The sequence below is a fragment of the Siniperca chuatsi genome, linkage group LG23 (assembly GCF_020085105.1).
Source record: "Siniperca chuatsi isolate FFG_IHB_CAS linkage group LG23, ASM2008510v1, whole genome shotgun sequence".
Taxonomy (NCBI): domain Eukaryota; kingdom Metazoa; phylum Chordata; class Actinopteri; order Centrarchiformes; family Sinipercidae; genus Siniperca; species Siniperca chuatsi.
Genome location: NC_058064.1, coordinates 7409518 through 7430217, shown reverse-complemented (window position 1 = coordinate 7430217; position 20700 = coordinate 7409518). Strand labels below are relative to the sequence as shown.

Below are 20700 nucleotides of genomic sequence, written 5' to 3'. Positions count from 1 at the left end.
TCGTACCCACTAACTCCAATTAGTTGATTTATTAAACTACATCTGTACTATTTTAACTTCCATTCACTGACAGACACAACTTGGATGTTTAGTCTTTATTCTGTGCTATAAGCACTTTTGCAAAAACTTTTTTTCCTTGTGTAACACAAACTACATAAGTCTTTGCGTGGATATTTAAAATGTATACGGAGAGTATAATGAGAATCTAGACCAAGACTTCAGGGAAACAGCTTCCACCCAGACTTTACTTCCACAGGAAAATAAAGCTTTTATTCAAAGCTTTGAATGTGATAGTGACTTAGTGTGTGTCAGCAAAAACAGTGTTTATATCCCGCATAGAGAAGGATTCTTGTGTTTTTAAGACCAGCATTTAATTGTTGTGTTTTTAAGACCAACATTTAATTGTGTGCATTTCACAATGTCACAGTATGACATAACTTCAAAAGCTCTCACCATAACAAGCATGACTGAGTACATGGCCAGATCAACAGGCTTTCCATTCATAAATATTTGCTGAAACAAGACAAAATCACTGATTAATGATAACCCATTTATTGTTAATTACTTCACAAATAAAAGGAAATAATGTGTTTTCATTTGCTGAATCAACATTACAATGAACTGAGCCCAACTAAAGAGTAAACAAAAGTCCTAATGTCTGGGGGTTTTCAGACACACAAATGAGCAAATAATTAATGCCTGACAAGATCGGTCCCTGATCTAAACCACCAACACTTTTATTACATTTTATTTTTCTATACAGCCCTTTTTAAACAGTTATTTACAGTATAAAGTATAATTAAAGTATATTTCAGTGTGTAAGATGTGAAGAAGAACATGAATGTGAAAAGAAGATGAGTACCACCATTTTACCAAAAGTGAGCAATCAAATAGACAAGAATCAAGAGGATGATGTCAATATACATGTAGGTAGTGGACAATTGTTTCAGCTGTTGGACAATAAACATCAGAGTAGTCTATTATGGGATGGATATCCTTAGAAAACACAGCAGTCTTTCTCCTCTGGAATGAATCCACACTGTGGTAAAACATTGCACCTGAATGGCAACATCATTTGCCATAAAAACTACAGAGCAAACTGTAAAATCTAGGTGTGCGCAACAGAAGCATGGAAGGGGAATCTTACTGGATATAAGAGGAAAAACCCACATCCAGCTGACATACATAATACATGTACATTACGTACAAATATCAATATAATGCTCACTTTTAAAAATGTGATTTTTAAGAGGAAAATAAAAAGGAAAGGAAAACACACAATAGGAATGTGTAAGAACAGAAATTGCACTATGCTCCGTTTTTTGTGCATGAAATGAGTAGAAGAGGAAGAGACTGGACTATAAGAGCACGTCCTGAACCTCAAGCCATCCTAAAAGAATATTTCGACAATTTGGGAAATACGCTTGTTCGCTTTCTGGCGAGGGTTAGATGAAATGATTGATATCACTCTCATATCTGTCAGTTAAATAGAAGCAAACAGCCGGTTAGCTTAGCGCAAAGACTGAAAACCATGGAAACGGGTAAAGTAACCTAGTCAGTTAGCTTAACTGTTAGCTTACCACAAAGACAGGGAAAACAGGGAAACTAGCCTGGCTCTGTCCAGCGTTAACAGCTACCACCTACCAGCACATCTAAAACACACAAATTAACACATTATATCTCGTTTGTTTCAATTTAAAAAAAAAACCAAAGTGTAAAAAACAATTTTTGGCCGCAACAAGTAACTTCCTAGAGTTTCCGCTGGTTGCCTGGCAACTGCTCAGAGCCAATATAGTGCCGGCACATAAACCCCGTCTAAAGGCTACTTGTCGTTTTTTCCTTTGGTTTCTGTATGAATTAAACAAACGAGATGTAACGTGTTCAGTAATGAGCTTAGTAGTTGCGTTTCGGTGGATTTTGTTACCTTTTTACAGAACCAGGCTAGGTGTTTCCCCCTATTTCCCAGTGTTGATGCTAAGCTAACCGTCTGCTGGCTGTGGTCTTATATTTAACTGACAGATAAGAGTGATATCAATCTCATCTAAACCAGCGTAGTCCCCCCAAAATGTCGAACTTTTACTCTAACATAAAATGACCCTTTTATATCCAAATCTAAAGGCACCTGGAGAACACCATCTGCCAAAATACTTGATTGTAAATCTACTTATAGATTTTTTAGAAAGAATAATCAAACCTTGCCCCTTTTTGTCCTCTCTGCTTGGGTTCTGAAACACTTACCATACACCCTCAAAGTCATACAGGAGCAACATAGTTAAAATCAGTAACCGCTTCCTATATAAATCTACATACTTTGGCTAAAAGATTAAGTCCTGTAAAGTGCAATGTTTGTGTGTAGTACATCCTTCACACCCTTCTATAATTTATTACATGTAACAATATAAAACATATTGATGGCTTGGGTTAGGTCTGTGTCACATCTCCCCTCCGCTCTCTATCTCTACCTCTCATCTGTCAGGTTTAGTTAAAGGGTGCTGGTTTCAGAGGTATCCGCCCAGACACAGCAGCAGCAGGACGTGCACAGTGAGCAGATAGAGGCTGAACAGCAGAGGGGTACGCTGGCGGGAGCAGAAGGCCACTCGGAGCATCCGCACCAAACCCGGGCCACCTCTCCCTCTCCGAGTCTGCAAGAGAAGGGAGACAAGGTTACAGGAAACATTCAGCTCATAAGTCTTCATTATTACGGTTATTAAGATGACAAATGAGGTGGTAGAGGACATTAGTGGAGCCTTACTCGAGTGACATCTCCTTCCTGCGGCTCGATGAAAACAGCAGTCTCTGAGTGATCCTCTTCTTGTGCAGAGTGCCATTTAGCCTGGCTGTGACTAATAATAATAATAAAAACAGATGTTAGCTGTCATATTTATCAGAGCTAAAAAAAGGGACTAGATGAGTTATTCAGATGCAGAAAAACATTTAGTCAAGGACAATCTAATAATCAATTCCTTATATACACTCTATACCCTTAACATAATACAACATGGAATATAAACATACTGGGGCCTAATGTCATCTCTTGTAGTCTTGTCATGTATGGTGTATATTTTAGAGCTGAAACAATTAATTGGCAACTATTTTGCTAACTGATTAATCATTTAAGCCATTTTTTAAAAACAATTGCCCAAATACTATGGTAGCAGCTTCTTAAGTGTGAATATTTTCTGCTTTTCTTGCTGTCTTCTATTATAATTACCTGCATATCTTTGGATTTTGGGCTGTTTGTTAGACAAAACAAGCCATTTGAACATGTCACCTTGGTTTCGGGACAATTGTGACATAATGTTTTTGCTATTTTCTGACATTTTATAGGCCAAACAATTAATCGGGAAAATAATTGACAGATTAAATCGATAACGAACATAATTGTTAGTTGCTGCCCTGGTCGATTTATGGCATTATAGTACCTCTATTTTTATTTTTTATCCTTCTTGTTGCACAGTATATGCTTGATACTAATAATGTTTAGTATTCTAGTTTTATTAGGTTACAAGCTGTAAACAAAACACTGACATGGCATCACCTTTTAAATTGATATGGCGAGCTTGTTAGCAAACAGCTGCTTATTTACTGTACACATCCAGCAGTTACGGAGCAACAATCGCTGCTAAATGCTCCTACTATGTTCACCAGCTAGTCGCTAACTTTGTGTGTCTGTAGTTTGGTGCAGTGTGTACAGTGTGTTCATCAGAGCGTTTTCATCAGATGCCTGAAAACGGCTTTTACAAGAGTGATTAAACTGAACCAAAAAAAGGCTAGAAAAACAAAAACAATGAGCTGAAAGATGCTAAAAAGCTCAGGTGATCTCTCTGTGGGTTTGTCACTGCAAGCCATTTTCACATAACACACATTTAATTCATTGTTTATATAAAAATATTGCTTGTAGCAGCTTTAATTTCTCTGCGTGGGAATAATAATCTCTTTTGTCTTGTATTACATTTCATACCGTTTGAGTCGATCCTGTGTGGCCATTAGCTGCTCCTCAGCAGCCACCCTCTGCTGCATCTCTTCATCCAGCCTGATGTAAAACAGTTCAAAATCTATTAGTATCTGTGTGTTTTTTCACACCACTTTCAAAACTGTTTCTGGTAAGGTTTAACCCATACTATACCTCCTCTGTAGCTCTTTGACCTCAGCTATGTAGGCGTGGCTGTCTAGCAGGCTACTCCGCTCCTGTGGGGCTCCAGGAGCACTGTCCACTTCCTCTGTGCCCTGTGAGAAGATAATGACATTGTAGAGAATTCACATTATATGCAGCATCCTTATACCAACATCTTGCTGATTTTATAGTTCATATTGAGCCTTCTGCAAGTCAATAAAGCTTCTGGACAGCTTTGGATCAAAGTAAAATATTTTTAATACCACTTCGGGTCCAATCATTTATTCTTAATGTGGTATGAGATGTGGAACTAAAAGAAGAAGAATGACACAAACAGACAAACTAGGGGTATTTGTGTCAGGGGTCCTAAGATTAAAGGGATAAGAAGGAAAGGCAAACAATCTGTTACACAAAATTAACTCATACTTCATACTTTTCTCAGTTTTTTGCTTTGCTTTGTTTCTTCTTGCCTCTAAAAATTCTTCAAATGAGACAATCTTAGGAAGAAAAATCCCTCCTTGGTTACAATTCACGTCCATAACCTGTGACAAGGGCTCAGAAGTAGATTTGGATTCATTTTAAGGAGTAACAAGCCAAAAAGGTTGGAAACCACTGACTTAAAGCATGGGATTTTAGCACTACCACAGAATATATTCTTTTCCTTTACAGTCAGAAGTACAAGCAAATGTTTAGACCCCTACCTCTCTCTGATAGTGTTCCTGCTGAAGTTTGGGCTTATGAGTGTGGGCTTCCTCCAGCATGGTGGTGAGTTGCCGCAGTTGTTGGTCCCTCTCAGAGAGTGTGGCGAGGGTCTGCTGCTTCAGCTGCTCTGCTTGAGCCATCCAGTCAATACGCTCCAGTCTAAGAAACACAAGACACACAAATTCACACACAATAAAATAAATATTTGTGCCATTTTGCTCTGTTAAAACAGTGACTGCGATGACAAAACTCTGGCTCTGTACCTCACCTGAGAGTTTCTATTTCCTGCTTGCCCATTTCCACCACATTCTCTAGCTGCATTATGACACCCAGCATGTCTTCATTCTGCTTTTTCGCTTCAAACAGCTCCTGGCTGACTTTAATCAGCTCCCCTGCTCCCAGTCGAGCCAGCTCTGACTTCTGCTTATTGAGCTCAGACGTCTGTGTTTGAAGCTGCTCCAGCTGTGCACAAAGAGAAGGAAGGACAAAAAATATGTTGAAATACTCAATATCAATGAAAATCCACAAAATAACCCAACTGATCACATCATTATTGATATTGTTTTGCCAGAGAGTTGTTATATCTGCATTTATGACTAAAATATTTACATTTATTGTCACGTTACTCACCAGTCTCTCTCTGTCATTCTGCAGGGCTTGTAGTGCGTTCTTCAGCCCCCACACTTCTCCAGTGGAGCCTCCGGGGCTGCTGTGTGCTGCATGGCCACCTCCCTTTCTCATCTCTTCCAGCTTCAGGCTAACTTCCTGGGCCTTGTTTACTGCCTGGTCCCTGCTGTCCTGGAGAGAGGCCATGGCTTTTGAGAATGACTGGTTCTCTGCTCTCAGCTGAGTCGTCACCTCTTTCTCCTCTAGCAGTTTCTGTTCGACAGCCAGCAAGTCTCGGGCCAGCTCTGCCACCCTCTCCTGAGCACTCTCCGACTCTGTCCGCATCACACCTCCCTCCCATTGCAGCACAGCTAGCTCTTTGCTCTTGCTCTCCTGCTCTTGTCTCTCCTTCAGTAGGCTCTCCTCCAAAGCCTCCACTTGTTCTCTCGCTGCTTGCAGCTGCTCCCTCAGCTTCTCAACCTCTGCACCGGGAGCATCTCTCACCTGTGATGCCGTCGTGAGGCCAACAGCCTGGCTAAGAGTTTCTCTTTCCACTCTGCCTGCTTCAACTTCTGTCTCTCTGGCTCTGCTGACACTCTTTAACTGACTTTCCAATTCCTCACGTGCCCTTTCCAGAGAGGCAATCTGCTCTCGCTGAGCTGTCAGAAGCTGTTTGTGTTGAGAGTCCTTCATGCTCAGGACTTGGTTAAGTTCATCACGGTAACCGTGAAGATGAGCAGACAGCTTGGCCTTTTCAGCATACAGGTCGTCTCTCTGGACCAGCAGGGAGCGCAGCTCTTCCTTCAGGCTGTTGTTCTCCCCTGCTGCCTCTTGGATCAGACCGTCCTTCTCCATCATCACCTAGGACACAATACAAATATTATATTGGCTACTAAAACAAGCTCTACACATATTATAAGCTTTAGGTTTTTAGAGTGCTACCTGCAGGTGTTTCTCCTCCAGCTGTTTGTACATGTTGAGGACTCTGTCTCTGTCATCCTGCAAGGAGCCCATGGCCTTCATGAAAGAGTCCAGTCTGGCTTTTCTGTTGTTGCTCTCTTCCTCTGCCTTTCGCAGTTTTTCTTCCAAATCCCGCACTTCCACTCTTCTCTGCTCCAGCTCCTCTTCAGCTTCATGTGCCCTGCTGTCAGCCTCCTTTCTAGCCTCCTCTGCAGCCTGGGAAATAAAACACACATGAATGGTGAGATATTTGTTAAGAATATGTAATGTCTGCCAATTGATTTCTCAGGAAACATCGATGAACAATATATAGTATGTACTGTAGATGAAAAGATGTTGATACCTCAGCAACAGCTTGCTCCTTCTCCCCCAGCATTTCCACTTCTCTCCTTTCCTTCTCATTTAACTCAGTCTGAAGACTCTCTGTCAAGGTCTTAGAGGACCGCAGGTCTGTTTCTAGTTGCTCCACATTCAAACACAGCCGCCTCTCTTCTGCCTCCCTCTCCCTCAGCTCAGTCCTGGCCTGGTCGACTTCACCCTGCAGCCGACCTACAGCCTCCTCCAGAGCTCTGGCCCTCTGATGTAGACTCTCCACTTCATTTTTCAGGGCTTGGGCTTCATTCTGTGCAGCCTGCAGCTCAGTTGTAGTTTGCTGAAGCTTACTCATCTCCTCCTCTATGGCAGCCTGGCTCTCTGTGACTTTCTTTTCCTCCTCTTCCAGTCTAAGCTGCAAATCTTTGTTTGCTTTCTCTAGTCTGAAAGGAAAACATTTTTTGAGGTTTGAGCTAAAAGGCAGAAAATAGTCAATCCAAGGAAACAAGGAAATAAGATAAATACAGAGAGAATGGTTTTACCTGTCCACTGAAAGCTGAAGTTCCTCTTTCAAGGCAGATTCTCGCTGAAGTTGTTCTGCAAGTTCCTTGGCCCGTGTTTCAGCCTCCCGAACTTCAGCCTCCTTACCCTGCAGAGCATCATTAAAGCGAGTCTCCCATTGTCGGGTCTCGTCCAAAACTCTGTCCCGGTCGTCTTGCAGTGAGGACATACAGCGTGAGAAGGCAGCTAACCTGGCCAGAGACTCGTCCAGACGGGCTTGCAACTCCTGGGCCTGTCTCTCAGCTCCTTCTGCAATCTCTCTGGCCTCCAGAGTGGCTTCCTCTTCCTTTTCCCTTTCGCTGTACGCATCCTCCAGTCTCAGCTCCATCTCCTTCAGTTCGGCTCCCAGTCTGAATCTCACAGAGTCAAGGGTTTGCTCTGCCTCAGCTTTCATCAAGGCCTCTTTCTGTTTGGCATTTTCTTCAAGGGCTGTTTTCTCAGCTAAAGCCTCGCTTGCCTGCTTCAGGGCCTCATCCAGCTGGGATTTGCAACTAGCCAACTCTGCTTCAGTCCTTTTCAGGTCTTCTACAGTTTTGGAAGTTTCCAGTTGGGATTGTTCTAGTTTGTTGTGGAGCTCATCATGGCCTAGCTGCAGCGCCTTAGCTTCTCTACCCAGTTCACTGATCCTCTCCTGGTACCGGATGCAGTCCTTCTGAAGCTGACGGACCTCCAACTGCTTCTCCCTCAGCAGTTCTTCCAGCTGACGCACTCTGCTCTGACTGCCTTCTTTGACCCTCTGAGCAGACCTCAGCTGTTGCTCTAGCTCCCTCTGCTTACCAGACTCTGCTTCAGCTTCAGCTCGTTCCCTCTGGGCTTGCCTCATGTCCTCTTCCAGCCTGGCGGCCCGGTCACTCTCACTCTGAGCCTCGGCTTCGAGTTCGGCTCGCTCCCTCTCCAACCTCTCCACCTCCCGCTGCAGTTCAGCGAGGTGCTCGCGTTTGTCTGCTGCCTCTTGCTGGTAGCCAGCGATGCTCCCGTTGAGCTGAGCCAACTGGTTCATCAGACGCTCCTCCAGGTTATCTTTCTCAGTTTCAAGGCTTCTGAGAAGCTCTTTGAACTGGGCTTCCCTCTTTGAACTCTCTTCAATCAGGCTCTTTTCTCTGTTTTTGCTCTCTTGGAGGCACTTCTCTAGAGAGGCCATGCGACTCTCCTTCTCTTTACCCTCCTGAAGATCTTGTTCCAGAGAGGCCAACTGAGCTTTGAGTTCAGCCTCCTGTTCCTGCCACAGTTCCCTCTCTGCATTAACAGCTGCCTCCATTTCCCTCATTTTATCCTCTAATAAAACTTGAACACTTTCAGTCATTTCGCCTTTTTCTTTTTCATCAGTAGGTTGTAAATGTGTTTCTGGTGCATGCACTGCAGTTATTTGGTCAGCTGGTGTTTCCTGTGAGGTTAAGGGTTTTTCTTTGTCTTCATACTGACTCTCAACAGGCTGTGCTCTGGTCATGATGATGTCTGATTGCTGGGCAGTGACAACCTCTTCTACAACAGCTGCAGAGCTAAGCAGAGTAGCCTGAATTACATTGTTCTCTTGGTCTCCTGTTTGGGCAAGTTGTTCCCTCAACTCTTCAATCTGCTGCCCGAAAGAGTCTCTTTCTGCCACTGTAGCATCTAACTCAGCTTTCAAAGCGCCCAGCTCATCTTGAAGTCTTTCAGCCTCAGCTTTGAGAGCCTTGTCCTCTTTTATTCCAGTCTTTTCATGCATCTCTCTGAGTCTCTCATTCTCCTCCTCTAACTCCAGTATTTTCTGCTGCTTTGTTTTGGCAAACTTTCTCATTTTGTCTTTCACTGTATCCACCTCTTTCTGTGCCTCCCCTGCCTGTCTTTCAGCTTCCTGCCTCGCAGCCTCATGCGTCCTCACCTTGGCTGCGAGCTCCTGTCTCTCCTGCCTGGCAGCTTCCAGGACTCGTCTCACTCGCTCTGCCTCGTCGCTCACATTTTCATATGACTTGAGCAGAGTCTCGTACTCGTCCTTCATGCCTTGAACCTTTTCCTCCCATTCTCTGCATGTTCTGGCAGCCTCTTCTTTTGCCAACTCCACTTCTCTCTTACAGTCATCTTTCTCATTCAGTATGCCCTCCATGGCCAGTTTGAGGCTCTCACAGGATGATCCTAGGCTTTGGTTTTCCAGTAACGTCCGGTCGACTTCATCAATCAGTCTAACTCTTTCTGCTCTTAGCTTCTCCAGCTCATCTTCTGCTGACTCCATTTTCTGCTGCAGTTCTGCTATGAGCTTCTCAGTTGAAGCTAGTTGTTCCTTCTTGGTTTTGTTTTCTTTTAAGGCCTCTTTGCGAGAGATTAGAGCAGCTTGAAGCTTCCTTTGAAGCTGCTGGATCTTTGCCTCACTGTCTTTTTCTTCCTCTTGCTTCTGTGGAACCTCAATCTCTAACCTTTGGGTTTTTTCTTGCTCAGCCTTCAGTTCTTCCTGTAAAGAAGATATTAGCTGATCCTTCTTAGACACTGCGTCCTGCATTGAGCGTATGAGAGAGTTCTGCTCACTAAGCTGCTGACTTAGCTCCATTATTTCATGGTTCTTATTGTCCAGAAACTGCTTGAAGTCCTCAACCTCAGCCTGAAGAGTTGCAATGGAGGGTGTAGAATCTGCAGATACTGCTTTGGCTGCAGCTTCCATCTCTGCTTTCAGGGTTTCAGCACAAGACTGAGCTTGGTGATGCTTTTCTCTAAGATCATTAATTTCCTCTGAGAGTGCATCAATCTGCCTCTCTTTTTCTCTTAGTGCTTGTAGCTCTTTTCCCAATTCTAATAATTCAGCATCCTTCAGTGACAAACTGGCCTGGGTTTCCTGCAGCTGCTTCTCTAGCTCTGTGTTAGCCACCCGCACAGCCTGGATCTCTCCTTTGAGAGTTTTTAGAGGTTCCTCTATTTGTGCAGAAAAGATGTCAGACTGCTCTGTGGGATGCTGAACTGGATAGCTGGATTGTGGTTGTGATGAATCAGTCTCAGATGTTGCAAAATCCACCCAATCCTCCTGGACCCAATCACCTGCTGCTTGCTTTTCCAAATTTTCAGCCAGTGGCTTGATCCCTTGGGGAGGTAGATCTTCTCTTTTAGTGCTCACTTTTACTTCTAATTCTCTCAGTTTAGTCAGAAGAACTTCTCGCTCGTTGCTCTGCCCCTCAAAACGTTCCATAAGCTCGCTATATTCTTCTTTCTGCTGCTTCAGCTGTTCACGGTGGTGCCTATCTTTCTCTTTTGCCTTGCGGATGGTTTCCTTGCGAGATTCTTGGGCCTCTTGAACTTTCTTCTGAAGATTTTCACACTCTGCTTCAAGAGAGGCCATTTGGGATTGGAACACAGTTGTTTCAGAAATGTCCGATGCCTGCTGAGAGTTCTCAGCTTCTTCAATTAGCTTTTTATTCAGAGCAAGCGTCTCAGTGAGAACTTGATCCTGCTGGCTAATTTTCTGCTCAAGAATCTCAACTGCTTCTTCTTTGGATCTTAAAGCTAACTCGAATTCGACAAGTTTAGCCTCCATTTCCTGAATCTCATGTCCTCTAGATTGTTCTACCTCTGGAATGTTTGCAGGAGTTTCTCCCTTTGCTTTTTCATCTCGCTCCTTCCATTTCTTTGCTTCTACCTCAAAATCAGCAACCTTCTTCATAAGCTCTTTGCGTTGCACAAGTGCAGCCTGCAACTTCTTCTTTGCGTTTGTCAGTTGCGTTTCCAGCACTCCTTTCTCCTTTCGCAAACTAGCAAGTTCATCATCTACGTGAGCGGCTGAGTCTTCATAACTTACTTTCTGTGTCTCATCTCTGACTTTCTCAAGTTCCACTATCTGCTCCTTCAGTTTATTGACTTCACCGTCTATCTGGAACTTCTCTTCTTTTGCTTGGAGGAGTTTAGCAGACATACTGTCATTGAGCTCCATCATCTCTTGCTCTTTTTGGCTGAGACAGAGCTGTAGCTCACTGATCTCAGAGTCCTTCTTTGACAAAGTTTCATTGTTGAGCTCTGATGTCTGAGAGTATTCCAACATGCTGTTTTCCATATCCTGAAGCCTCCTTTCAAGCTCAGAGGAGAGGAGCTCTTTGTCCTCCAGCTGAGCACTCAGCATCCTGGCCTGCCCCTCCTGCTCAGAGAAAGCTTGGCGGGCCATTTCCAGATCGGTCTGAAGGGCCTGGATCTTCTCTTCCTTGGTTTTACATTCAGTGCTTAAAATGTCTATCTGTTCTTCTAGAAGCTGCATTTCAACACTGTGTTTCTCCACCTCAGAGCTGCTTTGCTGCTCCAACTCCTCTCTGGCTGACCTAAGTTGCTCTGCAAAACTATTGGACTGGGACTCTGCCTCTTCTTTGGCAGCAGTAAGGGACTGTGTGTCTTCTTCCAGGCTCTTGATTTTCTCCTGTGACTCTGCAGCTGCCTCCCTGAGTCTCTGAAGCTCAGCCAAAAGCTCACTGTACCTCTTCTGAAGTTCTTCAGCTAAGGCCTGAGCAAAGACCTGGCCAGAGGGCATGTTACCATCTGTGGTGGAAGAACTCTGAGTTAGATGAACTTGTACTGTCTCTCGGATGATGACAGAGGACGACTCAACTTGAACTGTGGAGGTTTCCTGCTCCATGCTCGTCGCTTCCCATGACTGCAGCTGCAGCTGGCCAAAGTCCTGCAGGATGGACGGCCACTCCTGGCCTCCATCTTGATTCACAGCTTCCAGGAGGGTCCAGCTGCTGTGGGCCACCTCTGAATCACTACTGGCGACCATCTCATCTGACGAGGTCCCTTTGGATTCTTCTGGGGATTCAGACTGATGTCCAATAAGCTCTGGGCTACTCTCATTATCACCAGAAATTAAGAGGACTGAGGTGTCCTCAGCAACTAAGGTGGTCTCCTCTTCTTGTGTATCCTCTATGACGTCAGGAAGGGCTGCAGAACTGTCATGGGGGGCCGTACTGGCATCTTGAACCTGATGTGGAGTCTGATCGTAGTTTTCACATGATGCAACCCCACTGGAGCGGGGATCTTTAACCAGTCTGAGGGACTCCTGCAAGGCAACCAGCTCATTGTCTTTTTGTAGAAGCTGCTGCTCCAGTTCCAGTATGCGTGCTGTGGAAGTAATTAGATAAACATTTTTTATGTCAATAGGAAATACATATAGTTTTACCATTTACTTTACATAAGCAGTAACAACTCTGAATCTGAAAGTGAAAGTATCCCGTTTAAGAACAAACATCAATAGGGGGTGTGTGCTACTCGGATACATTGCTGTTCAAAGTTCATATGATTGGCTTGTCATTTAGAAAATTAATACTTAACTAGGCAAAATCAATCCCTGAAACTAACTATTTTTATTATCTTGGACAGTCTAATCTAAGACTTCAGCACATTAACACATGGTACATTAAAAGAGCCAAAGACAGGATAATCAAGACTCTATTCTATTGTGTCCTGAAGTATGACTTTGTGAACTTTTCCTCTTATGCTGATTGAATGGCTCAGAATGATTTTTAGGAGATTAAGGTAAAAATAAATGTTACAATTAAAATAAAAGACACATACTCATTTTACTTTAATTACATTAATAAATAATTATAATAACAATTTAATTTTAAATGGGTAGCATTAAATGGGTCCACAATTATTTGTATCTCTGAATTTAATGACATTTTCTCCATTAAAGAGGTTTTTGGGGACTTTTTTCATATCCGAATAGAGGGTCTAAGGATAGAGGGTGTCGTATGCTGTACAGATTGTAAAGCCCCCTGAGGCAAATTGGTGATTTACGATACTGGGCTGTATAAATAAAACTGAATTGAATTGACTAGTAATTAATATATATATATATATATATCTCATATCTCATATAACTGGATTATATTTATTGATCCATCACTGTGTAACGATCACTTGTCACAAGTTGCAGCTGGTAAAGGTGGGGCTAATTTTAACTACTTTAATCTGCCGTGTAGCTTAATCTATAAAAATGCATCATAAGGCTGCAACTAAAGATTATTTTCAAAACTGATTAATTGACGAATGTCTTGTTTTGACCAACAGTCCAAAAACAAAGATTATTCATTTATAATGATATAAAAACAGAAATAAATCAGAATATTCTCACAATTGAGAAACTGGAACCAGTAAGTGTTTGGCATTTTTGCTAGAAAAAATTACTTAAACGATGAATCGATTATCCAGAATAGTTGCTGATTAATTTTCTGTTGATTAATTATTTACAAAGTAAATCTACAAAGTAACTAGTAACTATAGCTGTAAAATAAATGTAGTGGAGCAAAAAGTACAATATAGCATAAAATGTAAATACCTCAAGTAAATGTACTTATTTCACTGCCTCACACTCCACGTCCCCATTTCTACTCATAGTAGCCTCGTACATAAGAGCTCTATATTTGTTTGTCTGTACATTTGTTTTGGCACCATTAAAAAGGTAAACAAATGCCTCTGGCAAGCAGAGCAAAATTCCTTTTACTGTATGTGTGAGCATACTGATCTTGACCATTATGCTCGATTCTGTTTCCATATAAAGAATTTTATTTTGGGAAAGATCACCAACAAATCCAGTTTTTGTACCTTTTTTAGCTTCAGATGAATCCTGTGCAGATGGTTCAATCACATCATCTCTTTCAGACATCTGAAACAGAGAGAAACAAAAAATGAGAACTGGCAGGGTTGAAACTTATCTTATGATTAATCATTTATCTAGAGAAAATTTCCTGCATAAGGAGCTTTTAAAAGCTCTATATGGCCTCTATGATTGCTCTTACAATTTAAATCTATATCAGCAGCATATATGGCTGTAGCGTGAGGTGAAGGTCAGGTAGGTCACTCATAACAGTGGATCAGTGCAGAAGGGATTAGACGCACTTCCTCACACGGAGTTGTATTGTCTGTCTATGACCCTGCTTCTGTCCTGTCTGAGACTGACTTACATCACCCGGCCAGACACCAGTTATGTCCCTGAAGCAGGTGTAGAGGATTAGACCAGTCATACTGCTCTGCTCTCAAAATAAAAGTTGACTTTTTAAACTATTTTAAGGGGGAAAGTACTCATGACACGGTTGTCTGACTTTGTAGATAGAACTACTTTAACTTCTTATACCTCATCTTATACTAAGCTTGCAGTCTCACATCTTCCACTTCAACATCTTTTTTCATCATAGACACAGCATTACACAAACTCATTACAAAAGGCACTGAGAAACTTTGAAGTTAAAGCTTTGCAGAGATGATAAAGCTTACAGAGTATCACAGAGCATATTTGAGATTTCTTTAGTTTACTTACACCTCACATCTGAATAAGGAAAAGTGTATGTTAATGCAATGTGTAAATGCATGCAGGACGCACTGTGATTGGAATGTGATCGAATCTCAGTCAGGTGTGAATAAAATCCATACAGCATGACCACATTCATAAGAAAAAAAACCCTGCCCAGCAACTTTAAAGGTCACATCAATCCTCCTCTTCCTCCTAGCTTAAGCTGCCCAGCAAAAACTACAAGTAGTAGCTGGAAGTCTTCCCTGACAAAAAGTGTTTTAAAAATAAAGGACGGCAGTCCATGGCATTGCTTCCCTTGACCTGGGGTGCACCAATGAAGTCCACGAGCGCTGCCTAACTTATTTACATATTGAGATCCAATCACATCGCAGGCAGAATCGAGATTACGAGAACGCATTTTAATACCAGGTGTAAATGCAAATGTGGATCAGGTGCTAGATAATGTATCCAGATACAGATCATATATTAATACCAGGTGTAAATGGCTTCTTAGCACTGACCTTTACAATTTGCTGTTCCAGCTGTTGTATCTTGGCAGTGGTTTCCTCCTGTTTTCTGTCTAGTTGTTCTGAAAGTCAGAGATTCATATTAAAACATTAGTACTTTGACAAAACGCTAGAGGTTTGACATTAACACAATGAATTCCATAAACAGATACAACCAGATACATTTTCTTACCCTGAAGGGTTTCCATGGTGTGGGTGAGCTCAGCACAATGTTCCTCACTCTCACTGCATTCATCTTTCAACCTCGTCAGTTGTGTCTCAATAGACTGCACAGTGTCCAGGAACAGGGAAGGATCAGCAGGGAAGGGGATTTCTTCTGCTGCTTGCACATCTTCGAGAGCCAGAGAACGTAGATGTCTCCAAATTTCAGCCAGGATCTCACCCTTCTTCTGGGCATCTTCATGTTCTCGCTCTAGTTTATCAACTTCTGACTTCTCCCTCTCTGAGGCGTCCTGGCTGGCATGATCGACTGCCTCTCTCATAGATGCAAGTTCACTTTCAAGCCAAACTATTTTCGCCCTGTCTCTCTCTGAGGCATCATGGCTCGCTTGGATGGCTGCAAGCTCAGCCTCTTTCATCAGAGCCAGTTCTCTTTCCAATCTGATAACTTCCATCTTCTCTTTCTCCAGAGCCTCCTGACTAACATGCTCTGCCTCTCTCAGGGAGACCAGCTCGCTCTCTTGCCTCGCCACCTCCGAGCTCTTTATTTCCAAGGCCTCCAGACTGGTTCGGAGGGCTGCGAGTTCTGCATCGGCCCTGCTGGCCTGTCCGGCCCACTGCTGCCTCTCCTCCTCCCTCTGCTTGACGGTTTCGGCCAGCTCCTGCTCCATCTGCCGGAACTGAGCAGTCAAGATCTGAGCAGAAAGAGAATGAGGCAGAGAGGAGGAGGATATAAGTAGGTGTGTGTTGTGTGGCTCAGCCAAACAATGCATTTTAATGACATGGCATCTAGATGTAGGGTGTGTTTGTTTAAACAGCTTTCTTTTCATCAAGCAGGAGCAGTATTCATTGCAACTGAAGCATTGTAAATATCTGCCAATATGTCAAACAGTCTCTAAACCAACATACTACAACATACTACAGCTGCACAAATGGCATCCAGTACAACAGGATCTGTACCTGTTTTTGCTGATCAGCACTGCTCACTTCCTGCTGCAGCATTTCCAGCACTTGGGACCGAGAGTTTAAGGCCTCCTCAAGCTCCTCACAACGCCTCTGTGCTGCATGCAGGGCCTAGGAGAAAGAAAAGAGACCAAATGATTGTTTAAGTGGTGAACGTACAGAACCTTTGAAGTGTGGCCATCACCTGCTCTTTTTCTGCTTATTTTTATTTTTTCATTGACTATTTTTGGACCTGGTTTCTCCCTTTTTTCCTGTTAAAGGGTTTTTGTGGAGTTTTTTCTTATCCGAATTGAGGGTCAAAGGACAGAGTGTTGTATGTTGTACCGATTGTAAAGCCCTCTGAGAAACAACCATATAGATAAAACTGACAAAAAAAAAAACTACATTGCTTTACAGGACAATTTTTTATTACTTGATGTGTCTGTACTGTTTCAAACAACTAGAGATGAAACAATCAGTCAATTAATTGATTAGTTGATAGAGAGAAGATTAATCTGAAACAATTTTGATAACTGATTCATCACTTAAGTCATCTTAAATCAACTTCAGTTGTTCCAGCTTCTCAAATGTGAATATTTTCTGTTTTTTGTCTTCTATGATATAATAAACTGAATATATTTGACATTTTGACTGTTGGTCAAAAAAAACAACAACAAACAAACAAGAAATTTAAACTTTTCAACTTGGGCTCTTAAAAATTATGATCTGTATTTTTTCTGACTATTTTCTCACTATTTTATAGACCAAACAATTAATCAAGGTAATAATCAGCAGATGAATCAATAATGACAGTATTTGTTAGTTTCAGCTCTACAATCAAACAAAAAGTCAAACAAATACTCAGAGTAGGGTTTCAATTATAAATGAAGAAGCCACAAATTAAGAGTCGGATATTTTAAGAACTACTGGATCTTGTACCTGCTGAATCTCGCTGTCGTTCTGAGACTGTGTTGTGACTCTCAGCAGCTCTTCTTCATGTTTCTGGATCTGTTCCTGGAAACGTACATCCTTCTCACAGACCACAACCTGCAGTTTCCGCAACTGAAAACCAAAACACAACAAATTTTTGAGAAAGAGCTTTCTCGTGAAATTTAAAATCATTATTTATTAACATGCATGTAATTAAAGACGCAGCTATGTCACCTGTTCAGCATGGGCAGATTCCTTCTCTTGAAGGAGCTTTTCTGCGGTCTGGAGTCGTTCCTGAAGCTCTCTGCTGTTGGCTTCCTCCTCGCTCAGCTTCTTCTTAAGTTCATGGAGCTCCTCCTCAACTGCAGCACCAGCTCCTGTGAAAGAGCTGTCTGGACTCTGCTGTAGACAAAACAGATGTTCAAGTCAGATAAAACCTAAAAGTGCTTGAGCTTTATTGTTAGTTTGTGGTTATCGAGTGGCATATCTTAGTCTGCGTAAGATCTTTGTTGTAAAAGGCAACTAGAAGATGATTTGTAATAATCCTACAAGCACAACACTTTTTTGCCTCATTCAAACTTACTGTTGCTCCTCCTTGTCCTTTCAAATCAGTTATCTGTTTGTTGAGTAAAGCCATCTTAGCTTTGGCCTGCAGTTTGAGTTTGGTGAAGCGAGCCTCAGCTTCTTCTTTCTCATTCTGTGGATTAAAAAAAAAAAGCATTGGTGCTCAGTCATAAAAGATGTTGACATAAAGAATATAGTGAGTTGACTTTTGGAGTGCAAACAAATAAACACACACACAGGCTATTTACCTTGAGCTGTGCATCTTTGTTAGCCAGCTCAGTGTCCTTTTGGATGAGGTGAGTGTCTTTATCTCGGATGAGCTCCTTCAGCTGGACCACCAGTTGTTCCAGGTGAGCCAGCCTCTCCATGGCCTCCTCAGGTACCTCAGCCTCCACTGGAGCCTGGCCCTCGCCGGCAGGGAGCTGAGGCACCAGCATGCCCTGATCAAGGAAACAGATACGGTCAGTTTATTTGTCAACCTGTAAAAACAGCTATATAATGTCTTCTGTGGCTCTGGAGGAGCTTTGTTAAATCTGAGAAAATATTTTTCAGCTTGACAGAAAACCTGCATTACAAACGAGGGGCGTGGAGTGTGAAAGATCTCTGTAGCCCATTCCGCGTCTCTGCTTGAGGCTAGTGGCTCGAGGCTATGTTAGCCGCTACTAGCATAACACACCTGAATCTCCAACCGCAATGTCCGTTGTTGAGTTGCATTGTGGGTAATATAGGCGCCAGGTTTTTTAACTGTCCATCGTGAGACCGAAAATGTTACAAGAGTGCATTGCTAAACTGGAGGAGTACTCTTATAACAGTCAGGGAGGGTCTAATGAAAGATGCTACACAGCTGCATTATGGGAAATGGAGGATATACCATTTTTTAAGCTGCCTCATACTAGGGACTCAAAGTCAGGATATCTCGGCCTCTGCTGCTTCAATTTTGACCATTCGAGTGCCCCAACTTGATGGAAGTGACAAACTAAATCGCTGGAGCACCTCTTTAATGTAGGAGATAAAAAGGTCTTCTTGAATACGCAGACACTGTGGAGTCAAAAGAGTTGATGATATTTTGAGTCAGTGAACTTGCATTTCTTATGCAGGAATGTAATACAAGATATATATCATGCAAGTAAGTAACGAAAGATAGAGCTGTCTGACCTATTTCTGTACAGATAGGAAGCCTTATATTTCTTTATTTCAAAATATGAGAGACAAGCAGACATTTCCTGTCATCGTCCTCTTGTGTTTTTCGATGGTTGCTCCAAACAGAGGATAAAATACTCTGGAGACTTTGAAATTGGACCAGACATAAAAACTACAAATACTTAAACAGTTGACAATGCTCTACATTATAAATTTGTTATAATGTATGTGTTGTCTCTCACCTGTGGGGGATCTGGGCCCTCCTCTCCAGAGAGCTCCTGGAGGACTGTGGCCAGACGGCTTAACATAAAGATGGCACTGTGAGGAAGGAAAAAGACTAACATTAGTAATGTCTGACGTATAAATCTTTTTTTTTGCTGCACCTGTGCAAGCCCTTTTTCTGTTCTCTATAGATAAAATGGTGGAAATGTAACACCTATTTTTCAAAACCTTTCTGCTGCTGTCACTTTCTCCAACGTCCTCCATCAGTGTTTAGTCTCATTATAATTTCAGCTGCAAATATAAATTTAAATGTTATTTATAGCACCATAAATGCAGCCTACAGTTAAACTTTTGCAGTTTTTATTTGTCTTATGTGATAATAAACAGAATCTCTTTAGGTTTGGGAGTGTTTGTTAGAAAAAAAAAGCAACTTGATATATAATCATCTTGGGCTCTAGGAAACTGCGATGGCCATTGTTCACAATTTTATACATTTTATAGTCGAAATGACTAATCAATTAATCAAGAAAATAATCTGCAGATTAACCGGTAATGAAAATAATCGTTGGTTGCAGCCCTGCAATTTATATTTCAGAACACACAACAAAATAGGCCTGAAAGCTATGAATGAAAAGCAGTATGTTGAAAAAATATGTCTCTACCTATAAATTTAATTAAATAATTAAATATATAATAAGCGGTTGTAGTTTATGCCTGTATATGACAGCATTTAGGATATTTGGTGTTTTTTAAGAACCAGACTGATTTGCAAAACCGTTTATATATATATATATATATATATATATATATATATATATATATATATATATATATATATAGTCAGACGTTTTTTGAAAATATGGGTCTGCGTGAGCAGACCCATATGTGCAGTTTATATATATATATATATATATATATATATATATATATATATATATAAAACTGCACGAACTGGGCTCACGCAGACCCATATTTTCAAAAAACGTCTGACTTTCCCCTCTCGTCCAAAGCAACACATTGGCAGACACCCCCCAACCTATTTGCTCCGAGCTGGACCGGACCGAGCCGACTTTCCCCGAACCTGCTGGACACTCCACTGCGGCTGCGTCACTCTTTTTGTGAACAGCAAAGATTATACCTAGCTTACGTGAAAACGGACGACAAACTTTCCAAGCGATGTCTTCAAAAATCAGTAGACATATTTGAAGATTAAGAAACGGTGGCGTGAACAGGACACTCCGTGAAAACATCCGGTGTTTCCTCTGACTGTAGTTTCCATGATACAGTAAGTTAGCTAAGGCTATTTAGCTAGCTAACGCTGATCACTCGTAAATAAGGACAGCTTCTTTAAAAACCTGCTTCGCTGAGTTTTTCTCCCTCGTGCATGACAGCTCTGTTGTGCAGCCCAGTAAGTGGCGTATTTTTGAAAAGAAAGGACCTTTGACTCACCTGTGCGAGTGCTTCCCAGGTAAATGTATCTGCTTTTTATTTGATATATTTCCTCGGATGGATGTCAGAGCATAGCCACATCACCAAACATTCCCGGAAACAAAACTTACTCTGCTCTGATTGGACAGCCGGGATCTGTACACTTAAGGGACTGTCTGCAAATTTCCAGGCGTCTACTCCTTTCTAGGGAGTATCTGCATAAACATTTTTAAATAACGAAAAATGAGCCCTTAAGCCAAAAAATACACTTCATTTAATTTCTACATCTTGAAGCATACAGA

The 20700-nt window shown here is 41.9% G+C and overlaps 1 protein-coding gene across 2 annotated transcripts; it reads right to left on the bottom strand.

Annotated features, from left to right (window-relative positions):
- Positions 1-536: 536 nt before the first annotated feature.
- Positions 537-20541, bottom strand: golgb1 (golgin B1). Of its 2 annotated transcripts, none has more exons than XM_044186265.1 (20): positions 20420-20541; positions 18991-19066; positions 17857-18048; positions 17628-17741; positions 17279-17446; positions 17054-17176; positions 16133-16246; positions 15186-15867; positions 15008-15075; positions 13802-13862; positions 7237-12316; positions 6726-7137; positions 6365-6598; positions 5447-6283; positions 5085-5278; positions 4816-4975; positions 4127-4227; positions 3962-4033; positions 2753-2843; positions 537-2642 (listed from the first exon to the last, which is right to left on the bottom strand). In XM_044186265.1, the coding sequence occupies exons 2-20, from the start codon at positions 19054-19056 to the stop codon at positions 2499-2501; spliced, it is 8913 nt and encodes a 2970-aa protein (XP_044042200.1). In that variant the 5' UTR covers positions 19057-19066; positions 20420-20541; the 3' UTR covers positions 537-2498. The 2 variants fall into 2 exon arrangements, with proteins under 2 accessions (XP_044042200.1, XP_044042201.1); XM_044186266.1 differs by having other exon boundaries at positions 17279-17443.
- Between the last annotated feature and the right edge of the window lie 159 nt (positions 20542-20700).